At 52.3% G+C, this 15,387-nt stretch overlaps 1 protein-coding gene across 21 annotated transcripts in view; it reads right to left on the bottom strand.

The window, feature by feature from the left end:
• The window catches only part of KIF1A (kinesin family member 1A), a 198,361-nt gene that overhangs the window by 112,089 nt on the left and 70,885 nt on the right, over positions 1–15,387 (bottom strand). For 8 of the 21 annotated variants that reach the window (XM_065557170.1, XM_065557164.1, XM_065557163.1 and 5 more), the window contains 6 exons: positions 15,098–15,115; positions 13,734–13,809; positions 13,274–13,352; positions 12,525–12,667; positions 11,919–11,945; positions 2,927–3,138 (listed from right to left, as the gene is read on the bottom strand). In XM_065557170.1, the coding sequence (XP_065413242.1) occupies positions 2,927–3,138; positions 11,919–11,945; positions 12,525–12,667; positions 13,274–13,352; positions 13,734–13,809; positions 15,098–15,115 (555 nt within the window). The remainder of the gene's footprint in view (positions 1–2,926; positions 3,139–11,918; positions 11,946–12,524; positions 12,668–13,273; positions 13,353–13,733; positions 13,810–15,097; positions 15,116–15,387) is intronic. The other 13 variants (XM_065557167.1, XM_065557168.1, XM_065557171.1 and 10 more) reach the window with 3 other exon arrangements.

The following is a 15,387-nucleotide window of genomic DNA, read 5'->3' as shown; positions in this document are numbered from 1 at the left end:
CTGCCACAGCCCTCTCCCGGGGCTGTTTTAAGCCCTTCAGGGCAGGTACAGGTTAACCACCCCGCTACTGCCACGCTGGAGTTATCAGTATGACTCGAGCTTGGTCCTGCTTGATCTTTGTCAGCACCCTGTGGATCAGCAAGATGGGTGGAAAAGCGTAGAGCAGATGAGACGACCATGGCAGCAGAAAGGCATCTGTGATTGTCCCAGGACTGTGACCTCTCAGGGAGCAGAACTGCTCGCACTTCCTGTTCATGCGGGTGGCAAATAGTCTATGTGGGGGGCAAATAGGTCTATGTGGGGAAACCCCCATTTGCGGAAGATATCCATTGTGACATCTGGGCACAGTGACCACTCATGGTGAGTGGAGGACTGGCTGAGGTGATCCACGATATGGTTTTGAACCCCTGGCAGATACAAAACTTCGAGCTCGATGGTGTGGGCGATACAGAATTACCATAGATCAGCTGCCTCTTGACATGGGAAGAACGAGCCCCGCCTTGCTTGTTGATGTAATACATGGCTGACGTATTGTTCATGAGAACTGATGCTGTCAAGGTCATAATGTGGGTCAAGAACACTTGGCAAGCAAGCCAGACTGCCCTGAGCAACTTGATGCTGATATGGAGAGAAAGTTCCTCCCTGGATCACAGACCTTGAGTCCTGAGGTGTCCCAGGTGGGCTCCCCAGCCCAGAGCCAAGGCATCGGAAAGCAGATGAAAAGATGGCTGGGGTCTTGTAAAGGGAATCCCTTTGCAGACCGTCCGGTGATCCAACCACCATGTCAAGGAGTGGAGGATGGGGGATGGCACCATGATTGCCCTGTCCAAGTGGTGCCTGGGAGCGCAGTACACCGTGGCCAGCCAGGCTTGGAGAGGTCTGAGTATCCGCCTCATGTGTCGTGCTACATAAGTGCCCAAAGTGTCTGAGGAGGCTCAAGCAAAGTCGGATAGTTGTGATCAGTTGTGATTGCAGGGAATGAATTAGCATTGAGATTGCCCGAAAACGTTCCTCCAGGAGGAGGGCTCTTGCCAGCAGGGAGTTGAGCACCACCCCGATGAATTCTATTCTCTGGATAGGTGTTGGGGTTGACTTCTGCACGTTAATGAGATGACCCAACATTTGGCAGATCAACCGTATTAGGTTGATGTCAGACTCCATTTGTGCTCGAGACCAGCCCTTGATGAGCCAGTCATCAATAAATGGGAACACATGAACACCTCTTTTCCTCAGAAACACTGTCACAACTTCCATGCACTTGGTGAAGATTCATGGGGTGGCCTAGAGACTAAAAGGCAAGGCCATGAATTGATAATGATCCTGGTTCACCACAAACCTCAGAAATCTTCTGTGGCCATGGAAAATCGAGATGTGGAAGTAGGAGTTTTTTTAAATTGAGAGTGGCATACCAATCCCTGGTTCCAGTGACAGAATGATGGATGCCAAGGAGACCATGTGGAACTTCAGCTTCCTGAGATAGTGGTTAAGTTGACACAGGTCTACAATGGGTCTGAGTCCTCCCTTGGCCTTGGGTACCATAAAATACCAGGAATTGAATCCTTTCCCCCTTAACGGCAGTGGAACCACCCCTACAGCTCCCATCCAAAGGAGAGACTGCACCTCCTGCTCTAGCAGAACCTCATGAGAAGGGTCCCTGAAGGGAACGGGGAAGGTGGGTGGAACGGTGGGGTAGAAATAAAGTGAAGGTTCTAAGAAAATTCTATTGTGCTCAAAACCCAGCAGTTGGAAGTGAACCACTCCCAGGCCCTCAGAAAATGGGAAAGGCAGTTAGAAAAGATACGGGTGACTGGATCCCGAGTAGGAATTGGTAGGCCGTCCTCGATCAATTCATCAAAACGAATGTTTTGAGAATCCCATGTGACATGGGGCTGACCGAGAGGGTCCTTTGAAGGAAGAAGATGGCGGAGGTGGCCTGCGCCCAAACCCCTTATTCCTCTTTCTCCGCTGATCATGCCTGGCTAACTGGGCATAGAAATGCCCATAATGCTGCGGCCTATACGGTCTCCTGGGTTGTACTGGAGAATGCAGGCCCAGGGACTTCAGAGTCGCCCTACGATCTTTTAGGCCATGCAGTCTGGCATCCGTTTGCTCTGAAAAAAGCAAGGGCCCCTCAAAAGGCAGGTCTTGCAAGGTCTGCTGTACTTCCTGCGGGCACCATGACGCCTGTAACCATGAGCTCCTGTGCATGGTAACTGCCGTGGCCATAGATGTAGCTGCAGAGTCCGTGGCATCCAGGGCTGCCTGCAGAGAGGACCCCATCTTGCCCTCCTCCACAAGGGTGGAGAACTCCTGCTGGCTGTCATGGAGAAGTCTGTTTTTGAACTTGTTCATTGCTTCCCACATGTTAAAGTCATAGTGGCCCAGCCAAAACAAAGAGGAGAGTTCCAACAGCAGTCACGGGCAGTAAGAAGGAACTCAGGGACGTGGGCTCAGCACGGCCCCTTATACTGGCACTATGAGTGCGCAGCACCACGGGGCACCAGAGCCAGCCCAACAGATACCACTGGGGAAAAAATTCCAACAGTGATGCTCAGTGTGTGCACACACCTAACTCGGAATGGCATGTGCAAGCACGCGAAGAAGAACTGAGCTTCTGGAGGCTTTCTAAACCTGTGGGGAAATCTCCAGAAGGTCATCTTGGGGGCCTGGACTCCACAAAGTGTCCCTGTCAATAAAGTACCTGCTGTCCTCATTTGATTTCATTACTTCGTAAGAAGCAGGAGGCTGCAGGAGATAATCTAGGAGGTGCACAAATTATAATAGCAGAGCCTGGGCTGTTACAGTCGCTATCCGCAGGTTCAAATGCCACCATGGGGGATATAAAATGGATCTGTTGCCAGATCAAGTGTGTTTCATCTTCCCCTAATCTCAATGCAGCATGATGTCAGCATCCTCAGGCTCTTACCTTCAGCCTCTCAATGGCCTCTTCACTGCCTGGAGCAAACATGATCCGTTCATGGAGGCTGGAGACAGAGGCAGCTCGGCTGGACAAGGCTGACAGCGAGGAGGACGGGCTCATCCCCACTAAGGCATTGGTCACTGTGGAGAGATTGTCAGGGCGTTGACTCAGTTCTGCCAGGCTACGGTTACCATTATTGTTCTCAAAGTCGGTCATGTCTATGGGGCAGGGAAGGGGGAAAGAGGGAGGGATGGACACGTGGACAGGAAGAAGGAAAAGGAAGATAGAGAAAAGAAAGGCAGTTGGGAAAAAGTGACATGATGCGGTGAGCAGAAAGCTAGAAATTAAAACACAGAAATACACACAGCGTCATGTGCCAGTGACAGGGCTAGAGGCACTCACACCATCTCTCCGCCAGAAGGAGCATTCACACCACATCCAGAACAGCCACGCTAAGTGTTGCTAAATGATTCTTTGTGCACCCCCGCCCCCATTATGTCCCCTGGCTTGTCAGGCAGAGAGCCAGGCAGAGGGCAGGAAAGCTTACTCATGACCGGGTTGGTTAATGGCTAAATGGGCAGAAGACCCCAGTTGCCATTTTGGCCCCAATATGGCCTGATGTTCAGAAGAGCCTAGGGCACTGGGTGCTGCTCTCTTGTGAAAATCTGGCCATGAGTGTCACAATGGGAACTGCTGGATCTGTACAATGCAATGCTTAACATCACAGGATCCTGGGCCATGACTGAGGCTCCTAGGAGCTACCACAGTCCAAAGATATTATCCCAACAATGGTGGCTCTCCTCAAAACCTGACCCATGACTCGATCTTCCCTTGGCTGGGCTGGTTTGTGTTCATTTCCCCAAGAATATTTAAATGACTGGTGTTTTGTTCCCTTGAGCATTAGTCTGAATATGGGAATCCAGGAAAGCATGAGATGATTCACACTGGGGGAGCTCGCGCAGCTGCCCCATGTCTAACAGCTTTGTGTCTTTGAGCAGGAGGCTGTTGGGAGGCAGCAGGGAGAGCCTAAGGGAGTGACAAAGCCAACCAAATGGAGTGATCACCACTCAGTGAGGGGCTGGAGAAGTAGGAGTAACGGAAAGTTGTCTTTGCCTGGGGACCTGCTGCATGTGATCACCATTGCTGTGCAGCCAGAGACTGTGGCTGAATAGTGGCGGGGTGACAGTATCTCAGGACAACTTCCCTATGGAATCACTACACATAGCACCGGCCACAGTGGCACAGTGTTAGCGGAGAACCAAAGAGCTGCTGACATGGGGAGAGCCATCACCAGGGAGATATGGGGGAGCCAAGAAGCAACAAGCACTAGGTGTGATTGTGACAAAAGGAAATGAAACGTCAGTCTGCTAGACAGCTCACAAGTCTGTCATTCTCCCTCAGCCAGGCAGGACCACAGCTATTTCTAAATCTGAGCCAAATGCTCTTTCTTGTGCAAAAGAGGATGGGAAAAGGCCTTTAAAGTCTGAAAATGTCCCAATCTTGCTCTTCTCCTGTTCTCTGCCTTTGTGGAGAGCTCCCTCCACTCTCTCTGAGACATGCAACACCCCAAAATATTTTTTCTGCCACTTCTCCTCTTTATAAAGGTTACATCATCCAATCAGAGAATAGAGCCCATGACCAGTGCCCAATCAAATGGAATTCCTTACATTGAGTGCTGATAAGTATGGCTCTACCAAATTCATGGTCCATTTTGATCAATTTCACAGTCATAGGATTTTAAAAATCGTAAATTTCATGATTTCAGCTATTTAAATCTGAAATTTCATGGTGGTGTAATTGTAGGGGTCCTGACCCAAAAAGGAGTTGTGGAGGAAGGGTCACAAGGTTATTGTGGGGGGGATTGCAGTATTGCTACCCTTACTTCTGCAGTGCTGCTGGCGGCGGCACTGCCTTCAGAGCTGGGTGGCTGGAGAGCAGCGGCTGTTGTCTGGGATCCCAGCTCTGAAGGCAGCGCTGCCACCAGCAGCAGCGCAGAAGGATGGCATGGTATGGTATTGCCACCTTTACTTCTGCACTGCTGCCTGCAGAGTTGGGATCCCAGACAACAGCCGCCGCTCTCCAGCCACCCAGCTCTGAAGGCAGCAGAGCAGAAGTAAGAATGGCATCGTATGGTATTGCCACCCTTACTTCCACACTGCTGCTGGGGGGGCACTGCCTTCAGAGCTGGTCACCTGGACAACAGCCACCTCTCCCCAGTCGCCCAGCAATGAAGGCAGCTCAGAAGTTAAGGGTGGCAATACTGTGACCCCCCTTAAAATAACCTTGCAACCCCCCTGAAATTCCCTTTTGGGTCAGGACCCCCAATTTGAGAAATGCTGGTCTTCCCCATGAAATCTGTATAGTATAGGGTAAAAGCACACAAAAGACTATGTTTCACAGTCTGTGACACGTTTTTCATGGCGGTGAATTTGGTAGGGCCCTACTGATAAGAGAACCAGGGACAGTTGGCAAACAGCCTGTAGGGGAGATGTATATTCATATAATTTACCTGTCCAACTATGATGCATAACAACCACCACATTTTTAGGAATCCTGGCCAGTTCATAGACAATTTGCAAACAGGAACGTGATGAGGGCTGACACAAACTGTCTCGTGGGGGCAGTCACACTGCAGCTGCGCTGTTTGTTCTAAGCATTGGTACCTTAACGCCACATCGGCATTGATACGTGATCTCCTTTCATGTGTTAGGATGAGGTTAATGTTAGCGACTACAATTGTTTCTGATAATGGCCTGGTGTTGAGTCTGCGGGTGGGGTTAGTGCATACATCTGCCTACATTTAGCATTTGGCTCGATACTTGGACTCCTAGGGGAGTTCTCATGGAAGCCTCCAAAGTCTCTTCACTTCTGGTGGTGCACAGCAGTGGCTGCCATGGATCCAGGCCCCAGAGCCAAGAGAGTGATGGAGAGAGATGGGGCCTGCCACGTGGGCTGTAAGAAAGGCAGCTTTGCAATGTTGGAGATCTGGCATTGTCCGGGGTCACTGAAAGCAGGGAAGGAATTACTGTGCTGCTGGTTTAAAAACTGCTCAGATGTACTGGACACCAGCAGTCTGATGAAAGGCCTGAGGAAGAGGGCAGGCCAAAAGCCAGCTGAAAGCACTGCCAGGCCTTTCCGGGATTGGCTGTAGGCAGGTATGGGGTCAGCGGTAGCTGCATACGAGAGTGGGCGGAGTTCGCCAAAGCTGCGAGGTCTCATTGTCAGAGGTGCTGAGCTTGACCCCAGCTGAGGCTGTAGGTACTCTGCATCTCTGGAAGCCAGGCCCGGAGTGACTGACATGGGGCTTTCTGAGCTGGCTGTGGGGGCTTCTCTGTGGAGTCGCTATCTGCAAGTGTGCAGAGGCTGCTGGTCTTGGCACTGCATGCCCAGCACTGACATTTGAAGGCTGGTCCTGACAACACCTGCTCTGCTGGCAACCTGTTCAGGGGCCTGGCTAGAACACGGCACAGCCAGCCAGTTCTCTCTCCATTAAAACCCCATCTGCCTCATGATGCCCGGTTAGAAACGACTCTGCTTCATCAAGCTGCTTGGGGCTTTTGCTGAGCCTTCGCCTCTGCTCCCCCAGGTCTGAACTTCCTGGGGCACCAAGGGCAGGATGGTAGCTGCAGCCCTGCTCCAATCAGACACCCCCTTGTGGACCGGGAGGTGCTGGCCAGGCCTTCCCCCCTTGCCCTCCACAACCACAGTCTGGCTGCTGCGGGGTGGGTGTATCAGGAAAGGCGGGATGGCCCTGCGCACTCTCCCCACCCGGAGGGCACTCAGAATCCAGCCTTTCAGATTATGCCCACAAAAAGGACTCTGTGAGGGGCTAGGGCAGGGGCGGGCAAACTTTTTGGCCTGAGGGCCGCATCAGGTTTCATAAATTGTATGGCCAGTTGGGGGGGGGCGTGGCCCGGCCCCCACCCCCTATCTGCCCCCCCCAGGACTCCTGCCCCATCCAACCCCCCCCCGTTCCCTGACAGCCCCCCCCCCCCCCCGGACCTCTGCCACATCCAACCACCCCTTCTCCCTGTCCCCTGAGACTGCCCGCGGAACCCCTGCCCCTGACTGTCCCCTGCCGCCCCATCCATCCCCACTCCTTCCTGACTGCCCTTCCAGGACCCCTGCCCCCATTCAACCCCCTGCTCCCCCCCGACCACCCCGCCCTCTATCCACACCTCCACCCCCACACCCTGAACTCCCCTGCCCTCTATCCAACCCTCCCTGCTCCCTGCCCCCTTACCGCACAGCCTGGAGCACCGGTGGCTGGCGGGGCTACAGCCGCGCTGCCTGGCTGGAGCCGGGCCACGCAGCTGCCGCTGCCACCACACAGCTCAGAGCACCGGGTCAGGCCAGGCTCTGCAGCTGTACTGCCCCAGGAGCTCGCCGCCCAGAGCATTGCGCTGGCAGCGTAGCAAGTGTGCTGAGGCTGTGGGGGAGGGGGAAAGGCAGGGGAGGGCCCGGAGGCTAGCCTCCTGGGCCAGGAGCTCGGGGGCCGGGCAGGACGGTCCCATGGGCCGGATGTGGCCCACGGGCCATAGTTTGCCCACCTCTGGGCTAGGGGCAACAGCACAGTGCCTGGCAGGCCATGAGGGGCCCCCTTAAAGCCACATGTTGGGGGCCCAGATTTTACTGACTTTTTCAAAAAAAAATTCCCAGGATATTCATAGCTCCCCTCTCGCTACACTATAGCAAACCTCCAGTCCCCACCCCGTGGAGAAGGCGCAGAGACATATATACGACTTACAAAGAGGGCCACCACCCTGGAGGCATTTGTTAGTAGCCCTTGGGTCCACAGGCACCGACTTTGTCCTTTCCCAGGGGTTCTTGACCCCGCTCTGCCTCAGGCCTTTCCCCCACTCCATCCCTTCCCCTAAGCCCCTACCCCGCCCCCGCCCCACCTCTTCCCCACCCCGCTCCGCCCCATCCACTGAGTGCACCCCGCCCTCGCTCCTCCTCCTCCCCCTTCCCGCGCCTCCTGCACACCGCTAAACAGCTGATCTGCAGCAGGCGGGAGGCACTGGGAGGGAGGGGGAGGCGCTGATCAGTAGAGCTTTGCACGGATACAAAAATGTGGGGAGAAAAGGTGGAGGAGTTGTACTGTATGTAAGAGAGCGATATGATTGATCAGAGCTCCAATATGAAATTGGGGAAAAGCCTGTTGAGAGTCTTTGGGTTAAGTTTAGAGGCGAGAGCAACAAGGGTGATGTTGTGGCATCTGCTATAGATCACCAGACCAGGACAACGAGGTAGACGAAGCTTTCTTCAGACACCTAACAGAAGTTTCCAGGTCACAGGCCCTGGTTCTCATTGGGCACTTCAATCACCCTGACATCTGCTGGGAGAACAATACAGCAATGCACAGACAATCCAGGAAGTTTTTGGAGAGTGTTGGGGACAACTTCCTGGTGCAAGTGCTGGAGGAACCAACTAAGGGCCATGCTCCTCTTGACCTTCTGCTCACAAACAGGGAAGAATTGGTAGGGGAAGTAGAAGTGGGTGGCAACCTGGGCAGCAGTGATCATGAAATGGTCGAATTCAGGATCCTGACACAAGGAAGAAAGGAGAGCAGCAGAATACGGACCCTGGACTTCAGAAAAGCAGATTTTGACTCCCTCAGGGAACTGATGGGCAGGATCCCCATGGAGGCTAATATGAGGGGGAAAGGAGTCCAGGAGAGCTGGCTGTATTTTAAAGAAGCCTCACTGAGGGCACAGGAACAAACCATCCCGATGTGCAGAAAGAATAGCAAATATGGCAGGCGACCAGCTTGGCTTAACAGAGAAATCTTCGGAGAACTTAAACAGAAAAAGGGAGCTTACAAAAAGTGGAAACTTGGACAGATGACTAGGGAGGAGTATAAAAATATTGCTCAAGCATGCAGGGGTGTAATCAGGAAGGCTAAAGCACACCTGGAGTTGCAGCTAGCAAGGGATGTGAAGGGTAACAAGAAGGGTTTCTACAGGTATGTTAGCAACAAGAAGGTCAGAGAAAGTGTGGGACCCTTACTGAATGGGGGAGGCAACCTAGTGACAGATGATGTGGAAAAAGCTGAAGTACTCAATGCTTTTTTTGCCTGGTCTTCACAGACAAAGTTAGCACCCAGACTGCTGCACTGGGCAGCACCGTATGGAGAGGAGGTGAGCAGCCCTCAGTGGTGGAAGAACAGGTCAAGGACTATTTAGAAAAGCACAAGTCCATGGGGACAGATCTAATGCTGAAGGAATTGGCTGATGTGATTGCAGAGCCATTGACCATTATCTTTGAAAATTCCTGGTGATTGGGGGAGGTCCCAGATGATTGGGAAAAGGCAAATATAGTGCCCATCTTTAAAAAAAGGGGAGAAGGAGGATCCGGGGGACTACAGGCCTCTCAGCCTCACGTCAGTCCCTGGAAAAATCATGGAGCAGGCCCTCAAGGAATCCATTTTGAAGCACTTGGAGAAGAGGAAGGTGATCAGGAACAGTCAACATGGATTCACCAAGGGCAAGTCATGCCTGACCAAACTAATTGCCTTCTATGATGAGATAACTGGCTCTCTGGACATGGGGAAAACGGTGGATGTGATATACCTTGACTTTAACAAAACTTTTGATACAGTCTCCCACAGTATTCTTGCCAGCAAGTTAAAAAAGTATGGATTGGATGACTGGACTATAACGTGGATAGAAAGCTGGCTAGATCGTCAGGCTCAATGTCTAGCAATCAACGGCTCAATGTCTAGTTGGCAGCCAGTATCAAGCGGAGTGTCCCAGGGGTCGGTCCTGGCACCCGTTTTGTTCAACATCTTAATTAATGATCTGGATGATGGGATAGACTGCATCCTCAGCAAGTTTGCGGATGACACTAAACTGTGGGGAGAGGCAGATATGCTGGAGAGTAGAGATAGGGTCCAGAGTGACCTAGACAAGTTGCAGAATTGGGCCAAAAGAAATCTGATGAGGTTCAACAAGAGAAGTGCAGAGTCCTGCACTTAGGATGGAAGAATCCCATGCACTGCTACAGGCTGGGGACCGACTGGCTAAGCGGCAGTTCTGCAGAAAAGGACCTGGGGATTATAGTGGACGAGAAGCTGGAGATGAGTCAACAGTGTGCCCTGGTTGTCAAGAAGACTAACGGCATATTGGGCTGCATTAGTAGAAGCGTTGCCAGCAGATCGAGGGAAGTGATTATTCCCCTCTATTCGGCACCGGTGAGGCCACATCTGGAGTATTGCGTCCAGTTTTGGGGCCCCCACTACAGAAAGGATGTGGACAAATTGGAGAGAGTCCAGCGGAGGGCACAGAAAATTATTACAGGACTGAGACACATGACTTATGAGGAGAGGCTGAGGGAATTGGGCTTATTTAGTCTACAGAAGAGAAGAGTGAGGTGGGATTTGATAGCAGCCTTCAACTACCTGAAGGGGGGTTCCAAAGAGGATGGAGCTGACTGTTCTCAGCGGTGACAGATGACAGAACAAGGAGCAATGGTGTCAAGTTGCAGTGGTGGAGGTCTAGGTTGGATATTAGGAAATACTATTTCACTAGGAGGGTGGTGAAACACTGGAATGGGTTACCTAGGAAAGTGGTGAAATCTCCATCCTAAGAAATTTTTAAGACCTGGCTTGACAAAGCCCTGGCTGGGATGATTTAGTTGGGGTTGGCCCTGCTTTGAGCAGGGGGTTGGACTAGATGACCTCCTGAGGTCCAACCCTAATCTTCTATGATTCTATGAACTGAGACCAGAAATCCAGGCCGGCTTCTCACAAGGAAAGGAAGTATGTTCCCAATGGACCAAGGGATCCAGGTCAGGCAGTTGCTAAAAGGAGTCAATGGTTTGAGATCATTCTACCTGCACTCGGCTCCCATCAGCTGTTAGTTCGCCTGGGACCATAGCGGGGTAATTGTGGGCTGTTTCTCTGCCAAACTGACATGGATTCTAGCTATGCCACTGACCAGGGATGTCAGCTGGACTGTTCACAGCTCTTTTACAAACAAGGCGCAGATTGCAGGGCCTCCCAGCATGCCAGCAAAAGTCAGTTCACTTTGTCAAGTCTAGGAGCACATGTTCAGTAGCCCTGCTGGTCCCAGTACAACCAGCAGCAGGATCAATGCTGGGTCACTGGGAACACTTGTGATTTTATATCAGTGGTAGGAAGCAGATAACTTAGTGCCCATAGTTAGGGTATTGCCAGCAGAACCAGTACTGGAATCGGTACTAGTCCCAGGCCCAGCAGAAGCAGCAACAGCACAGAAGCAGCAGAAACCATAGTTACAGCATGGAGAAAAGAGGCCCAGGAAGTTCACTTAGAAAACCAATTCCATCTCACATGTTTTGGAGGAGAGCGCAATGCAGGCAAATTCTTCAGCTAACCCCTGGCCACTCCGATACATTGGCTCAAAGCCCAACCAAGGCACTGACTGAGAGAAGCTGGCTAGCCTCAGTCTGGCTTCCCCAGCTCAACATCCAGGACCATATGGCTTGGGGCTGCACTACCTCTTGTGCAGAGCTGACACAGAGTTTGAAGGAGACTGGTGCATGGACTCCCCAGCCCTTGCCATATGTCAATCCCCGCCCTCCCCCCCCTCACAGCAGATGGTGCTGTGGAGGTCCCTTTGCTTGTGGATCTGGGAGAACCATCAAGCATGACAGCCTCACATGAGGGCCAAGGATGAGCCTTCTAATGAGGAAAGGGAGCTCCCTGTGCGAAGAGGTTATTATGTCAATGCAGGCAGTTGCCCACCAATCCTCCTGAGTGATCTGTGCATCCTTGGCCGGAGCAAAGTCCTGTCAGCTCTCAAGCTGAGCACTGTGGCAGGGCACTGCTGAGGAGGAGCAGATGACCACCTTAACACCGCCACAGCACAGCTGTGAGAGCACACAAGCTTCCCATAGCTGGGCCCTTGCTTATAGGCTATTGGACTCCTTTGCCATGCTGTATGTATGTTCCTTTGCTACGACCGAGTCTTGGAGAAGCAGTGAAGCACATAGAACACCCACAATGGGAAATACACACATTTAGGTCGTCCTGGAGCAGTGTTAGCTAAGAGAAAGAAAGGAGAGGGAGTGGGAAGAAAGACAAAGAAAACAGAACAAGAATAGGTTCATCTGTATAGGACTAAGGAACAGAGAAGCATGCCCCTAGGTTGAGAAGAGAAGCCATAGATTGACCCAGCCTGGGGACATCTCCCTGGGAGCAACACAGGGAGCGCTCACCAAGCTGAGACTGGCTCTTTGTTGGGACAGGAGTCCTGGGACTAATAGCACAGAGGATGAGCCTGTCCCCGTGGAGCCACCCTGGGGCTGGAGACTAGGGTTCACGGTCAGCATGAGGGGCATAGGCTAGAGTCCCCAGGATTGTGGTGATTGCATGCATCTCCCTGATGTCAGTAGGGGACTTTCCCAGCAGGCTGTGGCAGAGATGCAGTGTCAGGGAGAGGAACTACAAGGAGCAACAGGGCAAGGAATGGAGATGTCTTGGTGATGTAATGCCATTGCACAACATGATGGGGATGAGGATGGCTGAGCCTGTCCTACCCCAGTAAACTGAGATTTAGAGAGCTCCATCTTGCTTCTCCTAAGCAAATCCCGGTCCCAGCCAAGAGCCCAGAGAGGTACGTACTGTCAATGATGTCTCCAAGACCCTGGGCATAGAGCAGATCTCTCAGACGAGCCACCTCATCCTTCAGCTCCCTGATCAGCTTATTGTTAGGATCCTCATTAATGACAGCGTTGCATCTGATCTGTTTGGCACGGTCAGCATACCTGCAGAAACAGGACCAATCACTAGACTTCCTATAGCACTCACTCAAGTCTGAGACAGCATGGGCCAGGGGCTATGGCATTGGACTGGCATTCAGGAGACCTGGGGTCTATTTGCATATAATAACATAAAGCATGGCTTCTGGCAGAGCCCTGGTTAGCACAGCTCAGACATCCGAAGGCTCCCTCAGAGCTGTAACCTTCCGGCCATGAGGCTCCCCATTCTACTCCCATCTGCAGTAACAGGTGGTGGGAGGACACAGAGCAAATCCGGCAACACAAGGGAGAGCATCACAGTGTAGTCTAGTGCCAAGCTGGGAGAGGGACTAGGAAGACCAGTGGCTGGAGGTGGAGGAGAGTGCTCTGTATGCTACTGACAGAACGAATTGTTAGGGGCCTGAATGGTTTGACATTGACACAGAGCAGTGATGAGCACTGCCCAGAGGGGAGCTCTGTATCAGTGAGGGGCTATGGAACAGTAGTGGAATGAAGGAACAGTGAAGGCAACAGGAGGGGAATGTCTAAGGCTGTGACTTCAGATGTCACACTCCATGTTCCCCAGCCCCTGTGCAGGGGACGTGGGGATGAACTGTTGTCACAAAGGCCTACCTTAAAGTACTGAGGGTCTCATCGTAGTTGATATCAGCAGGGCTGAGAGCAGCAACCATAGCAGTCCTGGAATTACCACCTGCCAGAGAAAAAAACTCTTGGCTCCATGAAGTGGATCTGTTCCTGGGCCCTCTTTTTAACCCCCCTTCTCTCTGCTTTCCCCTTCCTGTCAGAGCATCCCTATCATTCTGCCCACAGAGCACACATACCAAACAATATCCCCACCCCGCAACCCTCCCAGCTCACATGGTCACATAGAACTCCAGCACAGGAACATCCAGTGCTTTGAATGAGTTGGGAGAGTCCCTGACAGCTGGAGGGCAGAGGGAGGGGGAGGAGTTAAAGCAAGGAGACTACAAAAGTTCAGGAGACAGGGACCTCTGGAGGTCTGTTGCCTCGAAATTCAGTGAGTTAAGGCCAGAACGAGGGCAAACTAAGTGAACCAGACTCCTTCCCTCACCCAGGTTTTCCCGGAGGAGCCAGGTCAGCACGGAGTCCCGGTACGGGATGAAGTCTGTCTTTTTCTTCTTTTTGTTCTGGAGGAAGAGAGCACAGCAGGGAAATGAGACACCTCGTTTTCTTCAAAGGTAGTAGGCTCTCAGTCAGTATCAACCAGGGTCATTCGCCTAGTGACCTCCAACCACATCTGGCCAAAGGCACACCCTTGAGCCTCCCCTAGCCCAGAGCAAACCACCTACAGTTCAGAGGTTCGATAAGGACCCAAAGTCTGTATGCTGACCGAATTATCTACACCGAATTATCACACCTACAAGAAGAGTCTGTCTATGGAGATTTTCTGCTTTGGGGTGGACCAGAAACACATCAAGAACAATTCTGCCTCCCACTTCCACCCCCATCCCCACAGCCAGGATGTGATGTCCAATGGACAGGAAACTAGCCAAGGACTTGGGTCCAAGTCCTTGCTCTGCCCCAGACTTCTTGTGTGACCTTGGCAAGTCACTTGGCCTTGGTACGCCCGACCTCACACAGGTGTTGTGAGGCACCAGGTTCTATGGTAACAGGGGCCATACCAGCACCTGAGAGAGACAGAAGTGCAGGCAAGGCAGAGATGACTATAACAGACTGGGGGGAAGTGAACTGAATATTTTCAGACCTCAATAGAGGTTTGGTTTGGGTTCGGTTTGATTCTTATTGCAGTAGAACCAGTTTGTCCGTCCCTTGCTCCCATCCAGCCCAGTTACACACCAATGCCTAGGCCAGTGAACTCTCCCCTTCATTCCCCCAAAAGATTTTACACAGAAGAAGCAACAGTCCCCAGGTGACTTCCAGCTCTAGGCTGATCTTGCAACAATGGCAGCATAGCCCCAGGAGACGCCAATGCACCTGAGAAACACTATGCTAAGCCTAATCTGCCTCATCCCTCCCTCCATTTCCAGCTGACTCAGATTAGCAAAAGCCAGCCTGGCTCTCCTCTCCACCACAGCTGCTCCACTGAGATATTAATCTCAAACGCAGGGAGCTGAAAGGAGCCAAGGTTAAAAGATGCTCTGTGGGCAGTGAATAAGGCCACCTCCTGTTGGTACCATTTTGACTGGCCTTGCTGTTGGCCAGCCCTTTGCTGCACTGCCTCTGCTGTAGGTCACCAGTCAGTGGAGCCACGGGTTTGCAGCACAGAACCTCATTGGAGGTCAAATTATGCCTGAATTTCAGAGCAGAGCTGAAAACAATGGGGCGCTCGGTTTAAAAATCCATGCAACAGCATGGTCCTGGGCTGCATCTCAGTAACCTCCCCCTTTCCGTCCACAGCACCCCTGCCCATGTTTGATCACCCAAGCCAAGGAACAGAACCCTCAAAGCACATACCTTATTGGGCCCCGAATCCTGAAAGGAAACCAGAGACATTGTTTACCATCACATGAGCATGTGAGACAAAGAGAAGCCAAAGAGGAGGACAGTTTGCTTCAGTCGGGACAAGGGGCTGTGGGTAACTGCAACTTCCCCTCCACCACCCGGGAAAAGCCTCTACCTCTCCGAGATGAAGAGCTCTCCACAGAGAGCAGGCTCTGAGCATGGGCACTGCCGTGCAGCTCGCAATGGAGGGGTGAGCGTGGTGGGGGGAACCCACACAAAGGCTCCTCTCACCCTGCTCGCCC

The sequence above is a fragment of the Chrysemys picta genome, chromosome 9 (assembly GCF_011386835.1).
Source record: "Chrysemys picta bellii isolate R12L10 chromosome 9, ASM1138683v2, whole genome shotgun sequence".
In the NCBI taxonomy this organism is placed as follows: domain Eukaryota; kingdom Metazoa; phylum Chordata; order Testudines; family Emydidae; genus Chrysemys; species Chrysemys picta.
The sequence above is the reverse complement of the archived record's forward strand: the minus strand, read 5'-3'. Positions and strand labels throughout refer to the sequence as shown.